Source organism: Caloenas nicobarica, chromosome 3, assembly GCF_036013445.1.
Source record: "Caloenas nicobarica isolate bCalNic1 chromosome 3, bCalNic1.hap1, whole genome shotgun sequence".
Classification (NCBI taxonomy): Eukaryota; Metazoa; Chordata; class Aves; order Columbiformes; family Columbidae; genus Caloenas; species Caloenas nicobarica.
In genome coordinates, this window is record NC_088247.1 from 1,311,096 (window position 1) to 1,335,471 (window position 24,376).

Consider the following 24,376-nt stretch of genomic DNA (forward strand, 5'->3'; position numbering starts at 1 on the left):
GGGACAAGACTGGCCTTTCAATCACCACAGCCTCAAGCCTCACATCACATCGCTGGCATCCAAAAGCCTTCCCTCTCTGCTGCTCTCCCGGTTTTGTTGTTGTTCCACCGGTCTGAACCGCCACTTTGGTGTGTCTGCTCGGCAAAGCAAACCCTGCAGAGTTCTCTTTAGGGCTCGTATTTCCAGAGCAGGCTGTAAAACCCTGCCAGAGGCAGCTTGCAGCCATCTGCTTCCCGCAGCGCAGCAGCTGCATGCTGCTCTCTGTGCCGCTTGAAGCCTGCAGGCAAGAGGATTTCTCGAGGCTGGTGGAAGGGAAGAGCAAGCTCTTCTTCAGGGTAGAGAGGACACCACGTGGGACCGGCTTAAGGGACCTAGAGAGCCTGTTCAATCAACAGGCAAAGCATGATACACGCACGACTCGTGGATCCGCGGCGCCTGGCAGCTCTGCTGCTGGTGCTGGCTTGGGCTGCTGACAGCCCAGAGATCAGGGACAAGGATGCAGGGAAGGGAGAAGAGCATCCAGGAGGAGAGTACTTTATACAAAAGAAATCCTTTAAGCTAGATGCCTAGCCCTTCTGGGCATTGAGTACACTGGTTCTCCCCAGCTACGGTCTCACCTGACACTGTGGGAGAACCTGACCCGATACATTAACGATACTGCAAACCCAGCAGCTGCAGTGACCCTGACCAGGAGATCGCTGTACATCGAGGAGTCAGTGACCTCCGAGATTGAGTCCAACCGTTCACCTCACGCTGCCAAGGCCACCTCTAAACCATGTCCCTGAGAACCTCCTCTCCGTGTCTGTTCAACTCTCAGACACATGGTGTGAATTGTGGGGTTGTCCTGTGCAGGGACAGGAGTTGGATTCGATGATCCTTGTGGGTCCTTTCCAACTCAGGACACACTATCATTCTATGATAACCCCTCCAGGGATGGTGACTCCACCACTGCCCTGGGCAGCCTGTTCTAATGCCCGACAGCCCTTTGGGGAAGAAATTGTTCCCAAGATCCAACCTCAATCTCCCCTGGCACAACCTGAGGCCATTTCCTCTTGTCCTATTGTTTGTTACTTGGGAAAAGAGAAGTGCAGCAAGAAGCCCTTAAGAACATCCTTTCCATCTGACACTCAAAATGACAAATAGAGTTGTTTTCCTGTAAGAAAATCCTATAATAGCTTGAATGACTGAAAAGTGGGAAATACCTTCTACAGACAGGGGCTGTACATGGTCAGATGCCCCATTTGACGCTACATCACTTGGTATTCCTGTCATCTAATAGGGATGCAAGATTATCTATACTATTCTCTCCTTCTAGTGTTAGCTCTAATAAACAGCATTACAAATGGTACCTTACAGAGCCCAAGTACCTTTCTTATTGGCATAATGGATCAGCACTTCCTGGTGCAAAAATCTCCGCTACGGATGAACCCACCACAGGGTTTCTTGCTCCCAACCACACAGCCATGCTCGGTACAAGGTGCCTTCTCCACCCGCAGGAACGTGCGGTTGGAGAAGATCCCTCGTTTCCCAAGGCAGGAGATGCCACCCCCACTGGGACAGGGGCTCCGGGCAGCTCAGCACTGGGTTTCTCAGCAGAACTGCGATGCCAGGACCTGCCGAGCTCCTCCGTGCTGGGAGAACAGAACCAGCTTGCAGCAGAACTACGGCCAAACCCACAGCAAAGCGTGGGTCGCTGCAGAGAGAACGCGGGACAAGCAGCGAGTCTGGACGCTTTGTGTAGCAGTTGAGCGTTGCCCGCTGCTCCCAGGCCTCAGCCCAGCAGCCGTGTGGCAGCAGACACCGACAGGACTTTATTTTACTGCCCACACAGGTCAAAAGACAAAAAATGTCTTCACAAGAGCCACTGGTGAGCAGGCTGCTGGCTGTGTGCTCCTCACCAGCTGCCGTCAGCAGCTCTGACTCAGGAGCAAGGACACACAACTGGGAAGGTTTTGGGGTGCAGTGGTTTTGCTATAAAATGCACTTCCCAAGCCCCAATTCACTCTCTTCTTACTGAGCTCACACCAGCTCCCAAAGCCTCTGGAGCGAGACACCAGCCTGTCCCACCTTTGTATCCAAACGTGACATGAGTTTTTGCCTTCCCTCTCACGTCCCTGCCGTGCCACACGTCAGAGGCAGAGCTCCCGCGTCCTCCTTCACCGGCATTTCCCCCAAACTGTTATTCCTGAGGGTAACATGTGCCCGAGGTCCAGAGGCCATCACAACATTGCACCTGCACATCCACACGGCGAGAAACACACACAAGCAGAGATGCTTATACACGGGGCCATGGCCCCAAAAACAACACACGACACTCGAGTACCTTCCCTGCTCCTACGTGAGCTGGGTGAAAGAGCCACACAGCAACCATGTGTCTGGCTGCAAGAAATGCCCCAGGAACAGTCACCAGCGGCTCCATCCCAGCAGAAGACACCAGGACAGCGCAGGACCCCACAGAGAGCTGGATAAAGCAGAATCACAAGCAGCTCACACAACAGCAGGCAAGGAGAAGCGACGGAAAACGCAGGGCACGTGACTGGAATACAAAAAGACAGTGACAAACCATGGAAGCTGCCTGTAATGAAGAGGACATGTGAAGCTGCAGCGTTCTGCCCTCCCTTGCAGCCGGTCTCACCTCCCACAGCTGCTCTTGGTGCCACGGCAGCTGCCAGCACAGCCTCCCCGACCCACCGAAATGAGCTGCAAGAGTGACGACGCCGCAGAAAGTGACGTGCAGCCCGTCGAGACGCACGAGCAGAGGTAACATGAGCGCTGTGTGCGACGCACGGAGCCGTCCTCCCCTTCTCCGCTGGTGAGGCTCCAGCTCACGCTGCATCCAGCTCTGGGCACCGCGCTTGGGAAAGGCAGAGACAACTTGCACAAGGGCGCGATGTTTGGGTTGCTCTGTGAAAACCCGACTCGTAGGCAGCCTGGAGGGAAGAAAGGGGGAGGTCTGTCTCCTAGAGAAAGCGAAGCAGGAGCAGAAGCCCCTGGGAATGTTCCAGATGGTCTCATTTCCCTGCCCCCTATAACTTAAAGGAGGTTGCCCAGAAGCCTGCCAGAAAGCAATTTGCAGGCAGGTTTTTAAGAAGCAGATCGTGACCTCTGGCATCCAACTGCAAGGTTTTCACTCTGAAACAGCAGGGCCTGGCTGCGTCCTCCCTGGCAGAGGGACATTGCATGCTCAACACTCACACAGCGCCTGGTTTTGGCAGAGGACATTCAACACTTGACACCAGCAAAGCGTCTGGTTTGCTTTTCTTCAGAAGGTCGACACACACGTACTGCTTTACAGCCTCAAAACGAGATTTATTTCTGATATCAAGACCTCCACCCAAACCCCAGTCTCCTACTGAAGAAGCGTTAGAGCTACAAATAAAACCTCTCCGATAACGCTGCGTTTTTTGCTGCACAGGTTCCTGAGACAGAGAAGCTATTTGGTGTCCCTTCCTGAGCAGATAAAGGACGGTTCCCTCGAGACCCCTGTCACCCGTGGCACCGAGCCAGTGTGTGCCAGAAGGAGCCCACACCTCCTTCTCCCCCAGCCAGGACAAATGTGCACGCTGCAAAGCTAAAACCATCTGGACTCCTGACTCGCCGCTTCCCATCTGCGCTCCTGGCAGCAACAGGAGGAGAAAACCAGTCCAGGCTGGAGAAAGCTGTGAATCGTCTTGCATGGAGCTCTCCTGCTCCATCAGCTCCAGGGACGCCAGCTCCTCTCCGAGAGCAGGGACACGTTACTTCCCTTGGACACATGTTGCCTCCTCCATATCTCCCTAAATCCGCTTGCTCTTCTCCAGCTACACTGGCTTCGGGTACATATTCAACGTGAGCCACCTTCTGAGGTGACCTGCTGTGCTGCTGCCACATGCCAACCCCTTCCACGAAGGTTAAACGCAGCCCCCCTTTGGGGACGAGACAGAGAAAGCAGCTCAGCAACAGCTAAATCACTCTTTCGTTATTTCTCATCACCATCCATACACACTCCACACTGTTCCTTCCTTGCTCTGCCCATTTGGGACGACCGTTTATGCCGTTGCAGAAGTTTTCTGGTCAAGAACAGTCGGTTGCAGACCCAGAAGGTCAACTGGCTTTTCACCAGCAGAGCAGTGACGAATCTGGAGTCGCACATCAAGGGAAGGGCAGAGCACGACAAGCTCCAATGCCTAAAGCGAGGCTGGAATTTGTGACCCGGTATCAGAGATTTGTGCCTGGATCAGCCGCTTTCTCAAGGCTAAAACAGCAACAAAAACAAAGCTCCCCAAGTGAACAAGACCCGTAGGAAGGGAGCCCTGCAGAGAGAGTGACTCGGGGGTCACTGCCCCGCGTGTCAGCGCCGATTGCTGCTCTTAGCACAGTTCGTGGGATCTCCGCAAAGCGCTGTTCACGCTGCTGGCGACCAGCACCCAAACACACCAGAAATGATGCTCTTTGAGCGCTAAGTGTAAACCCACCCTCCCTTATCAAAGTCCCCATTGACTCAGGAAAACCACAGTCTCTTGGAACTCCTGCCTTCGGGGCATACGCGGCTTTATTGGCCTGTGTTGGTTCAGCTGTGCCAGGCTGGGAGCGATTCCTCCATCCAAGACCTGCTGCCACATCTCAGCCCTACGCCACCCGAAACCAAGGCCAGGAAGCACAACACCAGTGTGCAACTGGTGCCAGTAAGTGGCTGGCGCTGCCCATGCCGTGCTTTATGTGCTAGATGGGACTTTCCTCCTCGCCTCGGCCTGCATTTGGAGTCCTGTTCGTAGGTTTAACTGCGATGGCATTTCCATCAGAGGCATCTTCAGAGAGACCGTGACCTGGGAGCAGGTCTTTGGTGCTCGCTACACAAACGAGAAGGTTGCTGCAGTCATCTGGACCCTCTCAAGTTCAACTGCCAGCACCACCTGTAGAGGGCGGAGAACCTGTCCTCACCACACAGGTACCGGGAGGGAAGGCAGAATGCCACAAATCCCTCCAGGCGCTACTGGAAACAGGCTCAACGTGTGACAGGCTCCCTCTTCAAGCAAAAGCGTCTTTGCAGGAGCGAAATTAGTCACTTGGGGAGGTGTGGCTCAAAGCTGAGAGCATTCTGCTTACCTTTGTCCGGCACCCACACAAAACCGCTACCTTCCACTGCCTTACAATCCGCCTTCCACAGGGAAGCTCACGCGACCTGTCACATTGGTCGGACTCGCTCTGCCAAGTGCATTTATCTCCACCTCATCAGCTCCGAGTGTGCAAAAGGAGAGCGTGAGCCACCCCGACCACTCCTGCCCACACAGACTGCACCAGGAGGAGACCAGGGCTGCACAGACAGCCTCACAAGACAGCATGTCACCTACTGCGCTCCCCAAATGCATCAGACTTGTCCCAAATGTCCTGCGTGCTTAAATGACACCCCGCAAGCCACCCTGGACGAATATCTGCAGTGTGGCCCCATGTGATGGATCCTAGAACAAGAGCAAAGCAAAGAACGTGAAGTAAAACCTTTTAACTTCATTGCTGGTGTGGGAGAAGGAAAAAACATGGCAAACACCCTGCCCTCCACATAAACGCACAATCCACTGTTAAGGATGCCACACACTTTGGCCCAAAATCATCCCCTAGGGATTTAAACTGCGGCAGCAGAGCCCTCTGGCACTTACAGCAGCTTCCTCCAAAGGTTTCCAGGGCTTTGAATGAGACACAAACTGGCACGCATGCAGAAGGAGATGGGGACGAGGTTCGGCACGTTTCTCCACGTCTGACTCTGCACGGAGCAGCCACGGGGCAGGAGCAACGTGGTCCTGAGCTAAATGTGAGGGGGTCCCTGGGCTGGCCGTGCTCCCACCACAACACGGACCTGCACGCACCCAGAGCTCCCTCCTCCACGGCCCCTTCGCAGCAGGAGCAGCCACAGCACGGTCTGGGAAGGCACTGTCCTCGCTGCCTGCGGTGACAAGCCACGGTCACCTCTCTTGACCACGTTACTACCAGCCCGGGAAGGGGTGGGGGGACACATGGCGCCCAGCAATGTCTCCCACTCACAGGGACAGCCCAGGGGGTGAACACGCATTGAATGTGATCCCATCCCGGTCAGTAACACTGTAGGACATGAAGGTGCGCCCCCGCCCCAGGAGTGCGGCTGGGGGTGCACAGCTGGCAGGCGATGACGCTGCCACCGCCCCTCGCTCTGCTGTCCCCATGCCGGACCCCACAGCTGTGGGGGGAACAGCCTGGGGGTGCCCACCTGGCACATGGACACGCTCACACCGTGTCACGCTGGATGTGGCACCCTGCAGCATCGCACGCGGCGTCTCCACCCCCACTGGGGTGCCCAGTTTGCAGGAGGACACCCCTTGACTCGCTGCAGGGCACATGATGGCCCCCCCGTACCCTTGTGTGAGGAGGGGTCCCACATCTCACACAGTCACAGCTTCACTGGTCCTCACCCAGCACCCCCACCGGGAAACAGTTGGGGGAGGAACGAGGGGGGAAGAAGGAAAAATCATTTTATGACACTGCGTTGCGCCGGCCCAGCCAGGGGGACCCGCATTCGTGCGGGGACACGGGGGGCGGGTCCCACTCTTCATACAGCCACCCCTCCGCACACGGCAACCCCTCCCCGGCCCCGGGCCCCACGGCTGCCCCTCCATGGGGGCAGAGCCTCCGGCAGCCTCCCCGCCACGGCACAGGGCTCCAGCGCATCTCCCACACCCAACCCGCGGGTCCCCATCCCCACCCAAACCCCGCGCCCCACGGCACCGGGCCCCCGCCCTCCCCCGGCTCCGGGCCTCAGTGCAGCCCCGCCTTCCCCGTGTACCTCCTGCCAAACGGCGGCCCCTGAGGGCCCAGGCACCGCGGCCCCTCAGACTCCCCCGCACGGCGCCAGGCCCCGAGGCGCCCCCCGACCTCCAGGCCTCACGGCTCGGCCGCCGGCAGCCCCCGGACCCGCCCGGCGCGCCGGTACCTTGTACTTGCTGAAGCCGGCCAGCTGCTCGGCGGTCACGTACTCCATGGCCGCCTGCTGCCGCTGCTGCCGGTGCCGCCGGTGCCGCCGCCCGAGGCCCCGCCGGAACCCGCCTCCCGCCGCCGCATCGGCCCACCCGGCGTGGCCGTGACGTCACCGCGCCCCGCCCACCGCGCCGCCACGGGGAGGACGAGGGGCCGGCAGCGGGAGCGCGCCCCCTGCGGGCCGGGAGGGCAACGGGCTCGGTGGTCACGGGTGACAAGCGGTGACTCGCGGGGGTCTGTGCTGGGACCAGCAGTGTTTAACGTCTTCACCAGTAACACAGACAGTGGGGCAGAGTGCATCCTCAGCAAGGCTGCGGGTGACACCAAGGTGAGCGGTGCAGGTGGCGCACCTGAGGGACGGGATCCATCCAGAGGGACCTGGACAAGCTGGAGAAGCGGGGCCATGTGAACATCATGAGGTTCAACAAGGCCAAGTGCAAGGTCCTGCCCCTGGGTCGGGGCAACCCCGGTATCGGTCCAGGCTGGGGCTGGAGGGATGGAGAGCAGCCCCAGGAGAAGGACTTGGGTGCTGGGGTGAGACACTGGACATGAGCCAACAACGATAATGATTTTAGACTAAAGGAGGGAGATTCAGGCCGGACGTGAAGAAGAAATTGTTTGTGCTGAGGGTGGTGAGAGCCTGGCCCAGGTTGGCCAGAGAGGTGGTGGCTGAACCATCCCTGGAGACATCCCAGGCCAGGCTGGACGGGGCTCTGAGCAACCTGAGCTGGTGCAGATGTCCCTGCTCATGGCAGGGGGGCACTGGGGGAATTTGGAGGATTCATCCAACCCAAGCTTTCTTATAATTCTGTGATTCTTTCCCCTCCCCAAGCCCTAAAATCTTTTAGGTGACCTTTAGAGTAGTGTTGCTTCCGCTTGGGCTCTGTTTCTATTCTGTGAATAAGCATGAGCCAACTCCGGTGACATACAAACCTTTTCTAAGGTACGGACACCTGTTCTGCAAAATAAATTGTTGTTATTTGTGGTTCCACCTCTATCAGTTTGTTCTGTGATGATTACCTAAAGCTTGTGAGTGCTGCACAGTCCACGTGGTAGAAAAGAGCCCTGAGAGAGTGCTCAAGGCACAGGGCCAGGCCAGGGCACCACACGGACCCTCCACCCGCCTGACACCCCTGCCTGGACCTGAGACCCCCAACTTGCCCGCTGGTCCAGCTGGAAGTTTGCTGGTGGGTTCCACACACGCCCCACGCCCCCCGGTTTGGGGGACACAGACACTCGCTCCCCCCCAGCAGCCGGGACCAGCACGTGGGCTGTGACCCACGGTCCTGCCCCAGCTGCCGGTGCTCAGCCCGGCACCCGCCTCCCTCAGCGCCAGTCACTTGCCCCAGTTGCTGCACTGGGACCCCAGTCACTCCAGTAGCTGCATTAGGACCCCAATCACTTGCCCCAGTTGCTCTACTGGGACCCCCCTCACTCCAGTGGCTGGACTGGGACCCCCCTCACTCCAGTGGCTGGACTGGGACCCCCCTCACTCCAGTGGCTGGACTGGGACCCCCCTCACTCCAGTGGCTGCACTGGGACCCCCCTCACTCCAGTGGCTGCACTGGGACCCCCCTCACTCCAGCAGCTCACACCACAGGCCAGGGGCACCCAGAGCCCCAGTCTGACTCCAGTACCTGCCCCAAACCCACTCACACACCCACAGGCCTCACCGGTCCCTGGCCCTCAGCCCTTGCAGCTCACACTCACAACGCCCAGGTTTGGTTCCTGCCCTTGTCTCCATGGACGCTTTGTCGGGATCCTTGGGTTTGGTTCCCCTTTTTCCCTCAGTTTCCCAGCTGACCAGCTCCCCGCTCAGATAACCTCGCTGGAATAAACCTTCTCAGCCTCCCACCCACCATCAGTGGGACTGACCAGGCTGGGTTCCCACCACCGCCTCCCTTCTCATTTGTGGGGCAGATCTGCCTAACTCCCTGTTCTTGTTTGTGGCTTCCTCCCCTTCTTATTATCCCTTGAGACGCTGAAGAAGGTCCTGGAGCAGACACCCTGAAAGGAGCAGACGCTCCTTCCACACACCTTTCCACAGACCACGGCCCAGCTGCCACCTGCCTGTCTTCACAGCCCAGACGCTGAAGTCACACACAACCGGGGCTCACCTGAAAACAGAGGACACAGAGACCAGCCCTGTCCAGCTCGACTACTTTATGAGCAAAGACTACGGGGGATTACACTGAACCACCACTTTGGGCAGCTCTCCAGGAGGGCTCGGGCCTTGGCTTTGCAGCGGCGTTGCAGGAACTGAGCAGCAAAAGCCTCCGACCACCCCACGGGTGCAGTCCAGCTGGTTACACGTTCTCCAGACCGCGGCTCCGTTGCCACCAGCCTGTCTTGGCAGCACAAACACTCACGTCACACACTGCCGATGGCTGCTGGGGAAGCTGCAGAGGAACGTAATTCTCCACGTTGGTCAGACAAAGGCTTTTGCTCAACAGCAAAGCCAACGGCAAGAGCAGTTGCTGTCCCGGCGGGGAGCTGGAGGAAAGCTCCCCAGGTCCAGGCACCTGTGTAGGAACCCCAGCACATGAAGTATAGCTCATAAACCCTTAGACACACGGTGTGAACTGTGGGGGTGTCCTGTGCAGGGACAGGAGTTGGACTCCATGATCCTGGTGGGTCTCTTCCAACTCAGGACGTTCTGGGATTCTATGATTCTGTCCCACAGCCCTTTCTTTAAGTGCGACAAGTACTCTCTGCAGGAAAACTATCGTTTTGCCGTGTCACTTATTTTCTCGCAGCAGCTGATAAAACTGGTACTTTCTAATGCTGCCTTTGCTCTTCGTCTGGCTCTTGGACTTAATCTTGGCCGTACGACTGCTCGCTGCAGGAAGGTTTTCCTCTTTTGCTCTAAGGCACAGCGGAGGTAAATATTTATGGCAAGAAGGGAAGAGGATTCTGAATTTATATCGAAGCAAGGGAATTTCTGAGCAATGGCAGGAGTAGCACACCTTATTTCACTCATCTTTGGGAGCAGCTAGATATAGTTTTCTTAATGTGGCTTGAGGTCATCGTCATTATAACAACATTTTGTGGACAGGCTTGTATTATGTTTTTCTAAAATGCAAAGCAGCTGTGGTTCTTCATATCGACTTGGCCTAAACCTTCTCCAGTTCATCAAGCGCTTCCTGCTTTGTAATTCTCTGCCACGACTCAGGGATTTCTCCTTTTCCATGAAATTTCTTTTTGTATTGTTCTTCTATCTCTGTCCTGAAATGACACACAAACCATTTCCAGTATGCTTGCATGGATGGATCGGGAGGAATGCTCCAAGAGGAATAAGGACGTCCTGCATCCCGGTATCTCTTGTAGGGGGTCCATTTGTGTCCATCGGTGCTAAATGAACAGTCACTTGCAACACTACTAGAACAAATATCAATGGACAGATTGTCTGTATGATGCCACCACCATCCCTTCAAACCTTCTGGACGATGGTAGACAACCCGATGGTCTCCATCGTGATTCGGCATGGTGTTTGTGCAAACCGCCCCACAGAAGGGACACTGCTCCCAGCACCCTGCAAACTGCTCAGCCAGGATCGTGTGGGGCTGCCTTTCAAACCGGCTCATATCAGCTCTAGCAAACTCTTCCCTGAGCTGATCGTTCAGAGGAGCCAGTGCTTCTGCCATGGCATTATTCAGGAACTCTATGTCTGTTACCTCCTGATGCTCAATGCCCTTCAGGTCCCTTCTGGGCAAGCTCAGCATCTCTCCAAGTGCCCTGCAAAATTCATCCAGCCAAAGAGAGATTTGGTCTTTTCTGTCTTTTCTGTCTTTGACAACATTGGTTGACGCAGAAACAGCTGACTGGATGCTCTCATAGCAGCGAGTAAGGGAGTCATCTAAAAACTTCTCCAGCCTCCTGTTCTTGTCTAAACAGTAGGTCTCAACACGTGTCTTAATGTAACTCTGGAAAAAGTCTCTTGGGAAACGAAGGTACTCCTTGAACTTCTCAAACTTTTCTTCTTCTGCCAGGTATCTCAGGATGCAAACTTCCAGAGAGGATCTATTGCCATTGAAATCTGGGATTGTACCCTTCATGTCTCGAGCTATGGCCAGAGCTGTCCTCTCATAGACCGCCTGGCGAAGAGCTGGGCCAATCTTTTCACACAGGAAAGCAGCAAATGTTGTGACAGAAGTGGCTCCTTGGCAGGAAATCTGGAAACATGTGAAGAAATCTTCTTTCTTGCTCTCCAGGTAGACGGCTGGATTGTTTGCTCTTTGGAACGCTTCGTGCATGGCTTTAAACCTTCCTGCTGCCATTCTGCACAGATACAGTGATAAATCTATTCTGTAATCTTTATTAAAACTGTATTTTGCATCTCTATGGACAGAGTCCATACCTTTCTCTACTTCATTTAGTATTTCATGAATAAAACTTGGACTGTAATCCCTTTTCTCCTTTTCCTTTTTATCAATGTTTGCCAGCACACACGCTATGATGTTATCTGTAATGCGGTGTATGCTGTTCTCATCAGCATTATCCAAACTCACAGTCCGGAGTCCTAGCCATTTTCTTTTCATAGCGACATGTTTCTTCAAGTCAACACGAAACTCTGGATTTTTGGGAAATTTCCTGATTCGTTCGTGAGGCTCCTTGAAGTGATCTAGAAGGACATTTTCTATTTCCACATCGATATCAACCTGTTCTGGAGGGGGAGTAGCAGAGGAGACTTCAGCAATCCACTTTGCCCATAGAGACATGAAGTTGTCTCTCAGTTCTCTCTCACTCAGGCTCTTGCCTTTCAGATGCAGAGCCAACTGCCTGCTCCTTGCCAGGAGCTCATTTTCGTATTCTGACCTCCTTTCCTCCAGTTTACCCTGGCTCTTCTTTAGTTCTATAAGGTTCTGACACTTCTTTCTAGTCTCAAGAAGAAGAGATTCTTTTAGGTCTTTCAGCTTCAGTTCCGTGTTGCCTTTCCACTGGACCAGAATCTCACAGTCTCTGTCTTCACTGAAAAACTTTTCCATGTCTTTAGTAATGGCATCACTTGTCTCTTGCACTTGATTTTCAAGGTGTTCTCTGCCGACCTCCTGCAAGTCCCCGTTCCGAATTTTATTGTCCAGCTTCATTTGCAGGTCTAAGAAGTGACTCCTCAGCTGCCAGGCCCACTGACTAAATGCGGTTTCCAGTTTCTTGTAGGCAGCAATCTCCACTGAATTCTTGAAGCTGAAAACAAAGTTTTCATTCAGCAAAGCATTCCAGAGGTCACTAATTCGAACTTTCAAGCCCGAGAGCCTCAAAATGCTGCCCTGTGCCTCCTTCTCGGCTGCTTGGAGAATTTTGCTCTTTAATTCCTGCACGTTCTGGCTGTAGGTGGGATTGGGTGGTGCCATTGGGGGGTTTCCTTCCCACAGGTGGGCAAAGTAATGGATGTGGGTGTTCACGTCAAAGCGGATGACATCGCTGAAGGAGGAGACATCACAGAATTCCTGCTGGGCAGCTGTCTGGGTCATTTCATCCAGCTTTTCCTGCAGACGTCTTTGTCCTTCCATGTTCTGCTCCCTGGCAGTTATTTCTCCCACATTTTGGTGCACAAACAGGCAGCCTGGAGAAAGTTTTACTTGCTTCATCCTCAGAAAAGCCTGCACAGCAATCTGAAGGACATCTTGCATTTCTGAAGGATTTTCTCCAAAGATATTGATCAGAGTCATGTTGCCGATGCCAATGACAAAGGTGGCCAGCTCGTTGTCATGATTGAGGGACTGTTTATTGGCCACCTCTATGGCACGGAGTCCCTCTGTGTCAACAACAAGCATGTAATCAAAGCCCAAATCCTGTTGCAGCGCCTTGTCCCCTTTAATTAGCTGCATGAACGCTCCCCGGGTGCATCTCCCTGCACTGACGTTAAACTGAAGACCAAACATGGCATTCAACAGGGTTGACTTCCCTGTGCTCTGGATGCCAAGCACTGAAAGAACAAATACTCGTTTGTCCCCCAGCTTCTCAATTAATCTGTCAAAGATTGCTCCGACCCATCGTAATGGTACGTAAGAAGCATCACCATCCATCAGCTCGATGGGATACCCGGAAACCATCAGATCAGCTGCAATTTCAGGTAGTTTGACAACATATTTATCCTTTGAGTTCATTGACTCCAGAGCTTCATAGATCTGCCCGACCTCTCTCAAAATATGCTCAAGGCCAATGGATGAATCATTAATTTTAGTGGAGAGGGCCTCTAAATCTCTCTCCAACTGTTGTTTCAGATCATTTTTTTCATTGCTCTTCTTTATCGCCAGGACTTGAGACCATAACTGATGATATTGTCTCTTCAGGTCGTCAAGGTGATCGGAGGACAGCTCATCCATAAAGACCTTCATCCACTGCAGGAAGTATTTCTTGGTATCTGCTGGCTGTGACTGGAGAAAGACAAGGACTGATTTCATCAGACCATTGAGGGGGGATGCCGCTTCTAGTTGCTTTCTTCTTATCACCAACTTCTTTGATTCAATTTGGCTCCGATGATGCTCTATGCTCTTGTTCCCCTTTTCCTGCAAGCGAGTGAGTTCTTTGTCACTTTTGCACCACTGGTACCACAGTTTTCCTTGAAGAGGCAGTAGCCGGGACTTGATCTCAAACAACCGTTCTTTCTTCAGAAGCTTCACCAGCGCCATTGCCTCTTCTTTGGCTGTCACACACGCCTCTGCATCTTCATCGACCAAGAACCCACGCTTGCGAGCTTTGTCCAGGCAGGCGTGGAGGCTGAAAAGTGTGTTAGAACCTGCCAGGAGATCCCTGATTGTTCTTGTCAGCTTGCCCGTTAATTCTGCTTCATTTCTGTTCTTGATACCAATTTTGATGTTCTGGCTAGATTGGCCAGCTGCAACATTCTCCTTTTTGGTGAAAAGACAAACCAAAGGCCTTTGCGACTTCCACAGCTCACGTAAAATTTTCATCCCTTTCTTGTCACTCTGATCAGACTCAGATATGAGAGCCACGGTCACAGCAGATATCTCCTGTAAAAACTGTAGCTGTTCTTCGTGATCCCTTGCGTCTCCATGCAGGTTACAGAAAGCAACACAGCGGTCAAAGCTGTCATCATCACTACCCCGGGGACAGTACCAGGAGATCTCCACAACACCTTTCATCAGCAAACAGGCTTGGGTGCTGCCTTTGCAATGTCGGTGGAAAAAAGTGTCATGTTTTTGTTTGTTCAGCAAAGCATTCAGGATCTGGGACTTGGAAGAGCAGGGAGAACTGCCGATCCGTAGGAAGGACACGATGGGGGTCTCGGCCTGATACATGAGTTTGTTATTGTAACTGTTACTTCGGACCTGCTCTCCTGACTTCGTGACTTCTTTCCAGCTCCTTTTGATTTGGCTGAGGGACCAGAGCGGGAACTCTATCTGTGAAGTGCACGGGTTTGGGACCAGGAGGGGCAGTGCAAACTGGCAGAAGGCAAGCTTTGTTGCAATGTACTGTCTCATGAAATCATCAGCGCAATGGAAAATGGCCATCTGGAGGTCCATGGGGTGCACGTGACTCTCTCTACTGGCAGATTCAGGGGCTTCTCTCTCCAAATCCATGAAAAAGTCATCAAAGGAATCCAAGGGTTCATGCTCTTGCTCTGCGGGTTTTGGCACAGGTGTGAGTCCTGGGTCGCTCTCGTCCTTGCGAGTCAGGTACCTCACCCGATAATCCACAGTTAATAGCTTTTGTAAGAAGTAAAATGGTAGTTCATTGTCCTTGCTGGGCTGGCTGTCATATAAAGATGTCTTGTATATGACATGGAAATCTTCTGTCCCCATTTTTCTTGGATAGCGACTTTCTAGTCCAAGGCGCTTAAGTAAGCGGAGGAACTCTTGGTTTGCAATGGCTTGACTTGCTTTGGATTCGCTGCTGTCGGATTTGGATTTGGACTGACTAGAAGGCTCTATTCTCTGAAAAATGTCTTCCATGTCTTTGGTTATATTGTGTTTCTTCAGATTGTCACACGTGTCTTCCACGTGCCCGTCGATGAAGGAACGCAAGTCCCTTTCCAGCATCTCCCAATCTTTGCATGAACTGTGCTTTTCAAGGAGAGTTTTTACCTCTGTGGTCCATAAGGTTTTCATGTGATCTTCCATGAAAACTAGACGCTCAGTCTTCTCCTCAGGGGACACCCCTTTGTAGTTGGGTGTTACAGTCAGGCCCGTCAGCAGCAGGAAGGCCTGAGCTCTGTAAACATCCTGCTCCTTCAGACTCAGATACTCTTTCTGCCCATTTTCCATTTCATTTATCATGAAGTTCAGTTCTGGATATCCAAGGAGGGGCTGAAAAGTGCCCCTTTCCACCTGGTATCCTGTGCTGGTTGTAATTAAGAGCACCAACACTTCCATGTCTTTCTGTGCCCTGTCCCAGAGAAACTGGAGTAAGGAATAAACAGCTAGGCTTGCAGTCACGGTGGCTTTTATCTTGGCTTCATGAATGGCAGATGCAGAGGTTTCTGGCGCGTAGGTGACTTGCTGGATGTGGTCCTTCATTTGCAGCAGTGTCTTGGTGAGATCTTCAGGCTCAGACACACTGGCAGTTTCAGGAAGCGTGTGCTCGGTATGGAAGATCCATTGCATAATGACGGAAGACTTGGGGAAGTCCTTGACAGAATAGCTGTGAGGATCCAGGAGGCACCTCAACAGAGACTTGATGTAGGTGGTGTTTTCTGGAGGTGACTTCTGGCAAAACTGAACAGTATTCAGCAGGAACTCCTGCAGCGCTTTGTCCGACAGGCACACGTTGATCCAGACACTGTGGCTTTTGGTTTTTTCGTTCAGACTCCGTTTGAAATCTATCAGCATGAGCAGTTTGCTTTCATCCCCCGTCACCTCCCAGGCCTTCACGTGCTCCATGAACGCTCTGGCCTCGTCCACCGCACTGACCAGTTCCTCCCCAAACATGGTGCCGACACGGAGATTCGTCAGCGCTTCGTACGCGGCCCTGAGGCTGCTGCTCACTTGATAGCTGGACTTAAAATCACTGCTGTGATTGGACAGGATTATATCCCACACCGGGATGAGCTGAAACCCTCGGTCGATAACAGACCAGGTTCTCTTGTTACTTTCAAGTCCCGCTTTCCACTGAGCAAGAGAATCCGTCTCTGATGGGCCCCCTGTGTTGGTCACATACAGCTGAACATCTGTCTGGACATTTCCTCTGTCTCTTCCCTCACAAGAAGCCTGTGAGCTGGATTTTGAGACACCCACACTGCCACCGAAGATGCCGTAACTGGCCCCAACATAGGAATCGAGTGCTTCAGATACCTGTTGCTTCATCTCTTCCCGATGCTCAGCTCTGAATCCTTCCGTAGATGCTTTCCACCAGAATATTCCCCCAAAGTGGAGGGGACCCTGGTTTACGTGGGACCCAAACCTCTCGAAGAAGCTCCCACACCTGCTCTTCAGCATGTCGGGCCGGTCCGCTTCCTCAGTGATGCTCAAAAGATGCTCGAAGTTTTGCAGCTCCCGCAGCGCCCCATCCGAGAGGTGAAGCTGATGCTTTTGGAAGTAGCAGGAGGCCAGAGGGATGTACTGGTACTTGGTTTTGCAAATGTAGCTCTGCTCAGAGTGGGACTGATGGGTGTCCTCCGACTGTGAGGACTTTCTGTGATCTGCACCCGTTTCAAAATTAAACCCCCAGAATCTACCCTTGGCAGAAACGCTGAAGCTGAACCCCAGCTGCTCCATGGACTTGGTGAAAGCGGCTTCTGCTGCAGAGGAGGAGAATTCCTTCCTATCGTGCAGCGACCCTTGCTCCGGACCAGCGAGCTTGAATCCACTGGGAACCCTGATGAGCTGCTCTCGCTTTGCCAGCACATCTGCAGCTCTGCTGGTTTTGTAAATTCCCTGCAGGGCCAGTCCCCCCGACGCCCGCATCAGGACCTCCACGTCCGAGATGTTCTCAGCCCTGCCCACTGACGACTCCTGCTGCTCCAGCTGCTTCTGGATGTTCCCCAGCACCTCCATCATTGACTTCTCCGGTGGGGCCCAGTACTCTTTGGGAATCTCCATGGCTTTCCACAGAGCCTCCTCTTTCTGTCTTAGAGCGTCCTTGCTGTGGCTGCGGCTGGCGTGCATTTCTTTCAGCTCCTTCAGGAGCAGCTTGGCTTCTTCTTGTCTCTCCCTCGTCATCTTCTCAGAAGCTGCCTTTTTGTCTGTTAGTTCCAGGAGTTTTTCAAGCGCCTTTGCTTCCCAGGGTTGCCGTACTTTGCACTCCAGCTTAAGGTAGTCTTCATACTGCAGATGTTTCAGGGCTTCTCTGGAGTTCACTCCCAGTATCTCCGACAGTTTGGGCAGCCAGTATCCAGCATCCAGTCCTTCCTCCTCACATGCTTCTGCCAGTGGATTTTTAGCAAGACGTGCCTTTTCCTCATCTTTGTGTGTGTCCTCCTGTGAAGCCATGGCTGTGGAAGAGGAAAACAGACTGTCTTTAAGGTATGTTATGAGAGGCCATGGCCTCTTACAAGAGGGCTCTCCAGCTGCAGGCCCAGGGGATTCCTCCTACCCGGCTGCTGGAGCCCAGCCGGGGGCACCCCAAGACCTGGGGGTCCCCATCCCCAGACTATGCATGTTCCTGCTGCTTTCCCATTTGCAGGTTCAACCCGTAATGGAGCTGAGTGTGTATCCCAGAGACAACACACGCACACACAGACTTGGCCACACAATGTGCCATGGGCAAGGTGCCGCCTTCAGCAGCCCCCACACGTACCCAGCAGGACTCATGAATACGTGGGTCCAGACAGCCGGAGCAGCCCTGGAGCCTTCGAGCACCAGCACAGCCCCTCTGCCCACCCCACGGCGCTGCCTGCATCGCGCACCCTCTCACCAGCCCCACGGGTCTCCTCCTGGCTGGCTGGCCCAGCTTGCTGCTGGCCAGCAGAGCCACACGCTCACGCACTCGTCTCACGGGCTCCCCACACTCGCAGGACACACTGCCCCGAACACCCGGCCCCGGGCACACGGGCTGTGCCCTGCGGTCCCGTTCCCGCTGCCGGCGCGGAGCTCCTCACTCACCTCACTCACGCCCGTTCCCCCAGGAGCGGGTTCTCAGGACACACATCGTTCCCACCCCGGCGGATGGGAAAAATCCAAGTTGTCCCTGTCCAGAGCTGTGCCTGGAGCATCCTCTTGGCCCCTCATCTGTGACTGGAGACTTTGGGTCTTGTCTGTGGGACCCCCATCTGTCCCGTTTGTGTCCCTGTGTGGTTTTGTTTCTCATCTCCCCTTCACTTATTTTCCCATATGCACTGGAAAGGTCCTTGACTGGTGGAGGTGGCTGTTGCAGAACGAGGTTAATCAAACTAACTCCTAAATTGTATTTGATTCTCTTAGCTCTGTTCTTTTGTTTGAATAATGTCTTTTAACACGAGTAGGCAAACTGAGCACGAGTGGCCAGGCTTGCTGGAATTCCAGGCAACATGTTGTGAACCTGTCATGACCTGTTCACTTGGTGGTGGAACTGTGAAGACCAGGACCAGGATATAAAGAGGAAACTCTGTCAGCAGAGGCTGCAAACCGTCAAGGTAAGAAGAGTAAAAAGCTGCAGAGAAACAGAATCCAATAAGAAACACAGAAGCCCCAGACCCAGAACTACCATTGGACCAAAAGGTGCACGGACAGCTTGTGAAGGACACGTGAAGAGCAGGTGCAGAGATTGTGACTGTTGAAAAGCCCAAACCTCTTTTGTTTCGGGGTCCCTCCCCTCGACAGGCACCCAGTCCAGACTGGTTTTTTGCTGTAGCGTTCCATTTATTTTTTTTAATCATCTTTTGATTAAATTATTTTTTAAAGCACAGACGACTGAGACTCTGCTACAGGAAACCTGGGGTTAAGAGCATTTCTTTAACAATGGGAACCCATCCACGGGGAGGATTCACTCCAGGAAGCAGTGGAGGCCACCCCGTCCCCTTTCTCGGTGACAACCAGCAGTAAGACAAGGGGTAATGGGTTCAAGCTGGAACACAAGAGGTTCCACTTCAATTTGAGAAGAAACTTCTTCACAGTCAGGGTGACGCAACACTGGAACAGGCTGCCCAGGGAGGTTGTGGATTCTCCTTCTCTGGAGACGTTCAAAACCCGCCTGGACACCTTCCTGTGTAACCTCATCTGGGTGTTCCTGCTCCGGCAGGGGGATTGGACTAGATGATCTTTTGAGGTCGCTTCCAATCCCTAACATTCTGTGATTCTGTGATTCACCACCAGTGATGACTCCCAGCCAGCAAAGACTCATCAGAGCCTTTTTGGGGTGCTCACCAGACGAGGGTTTCACCTGGGACCTTGTGCTGGTTTTCACTAGGACAGAGTTAATTTTTGTCTTAACAGCTGGTGTAGTGCTGTGGTTTGGATTTAGGATGAGAATAATCTTGATAACACTGGGATGTTTTAGTCTCTGCTGAGCAGGGCTCACACAGAGTCAAGGCCTTTCCTGCTCCTCACATCACCCCACCAGCAAACAGGTACACAAGAAGCGGGGAGGGGACACAGCTGGGACAGCTGACCCCGGCTGACCCCAAATGACCCAACGGATATTCCACACCATGTGACGTCATGCTCAGCGTGTCAACTAGGTGAAAGCTGGTAGGCTCATTTCTCAGGGAAGGGTTGGGCATCAATCGGTGGGTGGTGAGCGATTGCATTGTGCATCACTTGTTCTGTACGTTCTATATTATTATTATTATCATAATTATTACTTTCTTCTGCTTTCTGTCCTATTCAACTGTCTTTATCTCAATCCACAAGGTTTACCCTTTTGTCCCAAATTCTCTCCCCCATTCCATGCAGAAAGGAGAGCAAGGGAACGGCCGTGTGGTGTTGAGCTGCCTGTGGGATTAAACCGGAACATCCTAAACCCACATACCCATTGTGTACATTAGCCCAGGGACAGATGCAAAGTACGAATCTCCTGATGCAGAGTCTCTTCTGCACACAGCTAAAGGTGCCCAGGAGTGACTCTTGGACAGGGCTGAACGCTTGTGCACCACAGAGCGTCACGGGGAGGAAGAGCAAGCCTGGACATAAGTCAAAGCTCAATCTGACAGTAATTTCAAAAGGATTCCCCAGTACATGGATCCTCTCCCAGTGCCATCCTACCTGCTAACTTATGGAATACTGGTCCTACTGGCACCAGAGGCAGCCACCAGCAAGCGAGGGAGCAGGGCACACTCCTGCTTTCTCAAGGGGAGAATCACAGAATGCTTCTGGTTAGAAAAGACCTTCAAAGTCATTGAATCCAACAATTAACCTCACGCTGCCAAGTCCATCACTAACCCATGTCCCTGAGAACCTCATTCCCACATCTGTTCAACCCCTCCAGGGATGGTGACTCCGCCATTGCCCTGGGCAGCCTGTTCCAATGCCCCACAGCCCTTTGGGGAAGAAATTGTTCCCCAGATCCAACCTCAGCCTCCCCTGGCGCAACTTGAGGCCGTTTCCTCTGGTCCTGGCGCTTGTTCCTGGGGAGCAGAGCCCGACCCCCCTGGCTCCAAGCTCCTTTCAGGCAGGTCAGAGATCAGAAGGTCTCCCCTCAGCTCCTGTTCTCCAGCTGAACCCCCAGCTCCCTCAGCCGCTCCCATCACCCTTGTGCTCCAGCCCCTTCCCCAGCTCCGTTCCCTTCTCTCAACTCACTCCAGCACCTCAAGGCCTTTCTTGGCGTGACGAACCCAAAACTGACCCCAGGATTTGGGATGCGGCCTCCCCAGTGCCCAGCACAGGGACAGTCGCGGCCCTGGGCCTGCTGGCCACAGTAGTGCTGGTACGAAGAAGAAGATGTGGAAGGCTGGAGAGCAGATTGAAGGATTATCAGAGTCTGATAGGATAATGGATGAAACATTGTGGCAAAACCAGTTCATCGTGCCACAGGAAGATGGTAAATTCAGTGTAGGGTGAATTGCGATTTACATATCAACGACAAGCTAACGAGCCACAGACCAGGCTGGCTGGCCGATACAGGAGGTGGGAGACAGGCCAGAGGGCACAGAGCTCCTCCTTCTGATACGCCCAGCATGGCACACAGGGAAAAGCTGATCTTTCGCAATCACCCCTTCTCCCCAGACTTTTCTCTCTTTCACAATAACACTTCCACAAAAGACCAGAAATTATGCAAGTGGGCAACCCAGAGGGCTACAAAGGCCAATCTTGTATAAGCACTGGCGGTGCCCATCCGCTATCCCGAGGACCACTCTGCCCACCAGTCTCACCACATGAACACGAACAAGACACCTGAGGACGCCGCATATCTCTGGATCTGAGACCGCGAACTCCAACACACATAAAACGGAGCCATAAGGATGCTGAAATCTTTCTCTCTCTTTTCTTTCTTGCTTGCTTTCTTTCTTTCCCATACTTCTACCTTTTTTGCTTTCATTTTCATAAGTAACATAGTAACATAAGATTTACAGCCCCACATATGCTGCAAACATTTTATGTTTACCAATTGAACCTAAAATAATGTAAATCCTTCTGCCACCAAATCATATATCATTTGGGCCAAGCTGCAAAACAAAAGACCTTAAGTACTGTGTGCACTGTTTTCCAACCAAGAGGACCCACGAACCTGAGTCACTTCTCTCCCCCACTCATAACCCTGGGTGGGACATGACAAGGATGCAGAGCCGGCTGATCTGTGAGAGCAGAGCCTGGACACCAGCTCCAGGCAGGAGGACTCAGGCTGCCCAGTTAATGTCTGTGCTCTGCACTCAGGCTCAGGCTGCCCAGGCAAAGTTTGGGGGAACAGCACTGACAATGGCGCAGCACGTGCCCCATCCCACCACTGGCCAGATCATCTGCTGCTGTGGCTGAAGCTCCAGCCCCCAGAGAGAGGGGGAGAAACACCATGGTGGGTTGGTCCCCACCAGCGACTAAGTCCCCACCAGCAGCTCGTGCACTCCTGCCAGTGGGACAGAATCACAGAATCACAGAATGTCAGGGATTGGAAGGGACCTCGAGAACTCATCCAGCCCAATCCCCCCGCCGGAGCAGGAACACCCAGATGAGGTTACACAGGAAGGTGTCCAGGCGGGTTGGAATGTCTGCAGAGAAGGAGACTCCACAACCTCCCTGGGCAGCCTGGGCCAGGCTCTGGCACCCTCACTAGGAAGAAGTTTCTTCTCATATTTAAGTGGAACCTCCTGTGTTCTGGTTTATGCCCATTGCCCCTTGTCCTATCACTGATTGTCACCCAGAAGAGCCTGGATCCATCCTCCTGACACTCACCCTTTCCAGATTGATCACCATGAATGAGGTCACCCCTCAGTCTCCTCTTCTCCAGCTCAGAGCCCCAGCTCCTCAGCCTTTCCTCACACGGGAGATGCTCCACTCCCTTCAGCGTCTTCGTGGCTGCGCTGGACTCTCTCCAGCAGTTCCCTGTCCTGCTGGAACTGAGGGGCACAGAACTGGACACAATATTCCAGATGAGGTCTCACCAGGGCAGAGCAGAGGGGCAGGAGAACCTCTCTGACCTACTGACCACCCCCTTCTAATCCCCCCCAGGTCCCATTGCCCTTCCTGGCCACAAGGGCCCAGCGCTGGCTCATGGTCACCCTGCTGTCCCCAGGACCCTCACGTCCTTTTCCCCTACACTGCTCTCCAATAGGTCGTTCCCCAACTCATACTGGAACCTGGGGTTGTTCCTGCCCAGATACAAGACTCTACACTTGCCCTTGTTATATTTCATTAAATTTCTCCCCGCCCAGCTCTCCAGCCTGTCCAGGTCTCTGGATGGCAGCACAGCCTTCCAGTGTCAGCCACTCCTCCCAGTTTGGTGCCATCAGCAAACTTGCTGACAGTGCACTCTAGTCCCTCATCCAAGTCATTGATGAATATATTTAATAGTACTGGTCCCAGTACCGACCCTTGAGGCACTCTGCTAGATACAGGCCTCCAACTGGACTCTGCCCCATTGACCACCACTCTCTGGCTTCTTTCCTTCAGCCAGTTCACAGTGCACGTCACTACCCGATCATCCAGTCCACACTTCCTCAGTTTAGCAGTGACAGGAGAGAGAAGTGGAAAAGGAAAAGCAAGAAACACTCCTGGGTCGGAACAAGGAGAGCTGAGGAAGCAGCAAAGGCTGCGCACGCTCACAAAGCAAAGTAGGGTGTTTGTTCCCCACTGCCCATGGTCGGGCAGGTGTCCAGCCGCTCCCTGGGAAGCAGAGCCCCAGCGCGGGACGGCTGCTTGGGAAGGGAAACGCCGCAGCCACCAGCAGCTCCCCTTCCTCCTCCTCTAGCACAATGCTGCTCGTTACCCCAGTGCTGCCACGCTCTCTAACGAGCGGCACAGCAGAGACACCACCCAAGCTGCCCGCGCTGCCAGCCCGAGGACGGCACCCCAGCACCCACTGCTTCTGCACCCCCGTTAACGCTGACAGAGAGCACGCCACAGAAGAGGTTTTTACCGATGATGTTCCCCAAACTATCCGTTCAGCTCCCGAGCCCACGGGCTGCCGTCCCACCTGCCCTTGGCCCTGAGTCTCGCTCGGACACGTCCCAGCCCCGGCCCTGTCTCCAGAGCGGGGAAGCAAATGGCAGCAGGGTGCAGGAGCGTGCAGAGCTCCCGGCCCCCGGCACGGCTGGGCTTCAGGCCGGCGCACCCTCCCAGTTCAGCCCCCGCAGCACACACTGCTGCCCACAGCTCCTCAAACGGGCCGGCGAGCAAAGGCTGCTTCCTCCAGCCACACTCACAGCACAGACCACCCGCCTCCTGCCCAAAACCCCTTTTGTCCTTCCCTGGCATCTCTCAATCGACAGGAAAACGTGTGAACTACAAAGCAGAAGACAAATGAGACCCCTGCTCTGTGCTGACCCCCGGCTCCCCCTCCCACAGCTCATCCCCGAGTCCTACCGTCTCCCTCGGGTGCTCGGCAGCTCCCCGGCTGATACCAGCCCCCCCCCAAACTCTCTATTTATAGTCCCCACTCCCCGGGGGGCGCTGTGGTTTCCTCTTTATGGAAGCAGCAAGGAGAGCTCCAGCCTTCCTGGTAATCACACCATTTCCTGTAGCAGAATATGGAAGTGAAACCTCGCAAAGCTGCTGCCTGCAACTGGGGCAAAAGGCAGCAGGGGCTGGGCAGCACTTGGGGGTCTTTGATGGAAATGCCCCTGACCTGCTCCTCATAACCCCAAATCAGCAACTCACAGGATGGTTTGGGTGGGAAGGGACCTTCCCAGGTCCCCCAGTGCCCCCCCTGCCATGGGCAGGGACATCTGCACCAGCTCAGGTTGCTCAGAGCCCCGTCCAGCCTGGCCTGGGATGTCTCCAGGGATGGGGCATCCACCACCTCTCTGGGCAACTTGGGCCAGTGTTTTGTCACAATCAGGGTGAAGAATTTCTTCCTTATATCTAGTCTGAATCTCCTCTCTTTCAGTTTAAGAACATCATGACTTGTCTTGTCACTACAGGAGCAGAGG

The 24,376-nt window shown here is 53.9% G+C and overlaps 2 protein-coding genes across 4 annotated transcripts in view; both read right to left on the reverse strand.

The window, feature by feature from the left end:
• SELENOI (selenoprotein I) overlaps window positions 1-7,051 on the reverse strand; it is a 29,700-nt gene extending 22,649 nt beyond the window's left edge. Inside the window, exon 1 of the mRNA XM_065631235.1 lies at window positions 6,938-7,051. Within this exon, the coding sequence (XP_065487307.1) occupies window positions 6,938-6,985 (48 nt within the window). The 5' untranslated portion in view covers window positions 6,986-7,051. The remainder of the gene's footprint in view (window positions 1-6,937) is intronic.
• Window positions 7,052-9,141: 2,090 nt separating this feature from the next.
• Window positions 9,142-23,852, reverse strand: LOC135986823 (interferon-induced very large GTPase 1-like). 3 transcript variants are annotated; one of them, XM_065631278.1, is made up of 3 exons: window positions 23,811-23,830; window positions 17,985-18,510; window positions 9,142-17,374 (listed from the first exon to the last, which is right to left on the reverse strand). In XM_065631278.1, the coding sequence occupies exon 3, from the start codon at window positions 17,370-17,372 to the stop codon at window positions 10,095-10,097; it is 7,278 nt and encodes a 2,425-aa protein (XP_065487350.1). In that variant the 5' UTR covers window positions 17,373-17,374; window positions 17,985-18,510; window positions 23,811-23,830; the 3' UTR covers window positions 9,142-10,094. The 3 variants fall into 3 exon arrangements, with proteins under 3 accessions (XP_065487350.1, XP_065487349.1, XP_065487347.1); XM_065631277.1 differs by lacking the exon at window positions 23,811-23,830 and adding an exon at window positions 22,182-22,269; XM_065631275.1 differs by lacking the exon at window positions 17,985-18,510 and having other exon boundaries at window positions 23,811-23,852.
• Window positions 23,853-24,376: the final 524 nt, after the last annotated feature.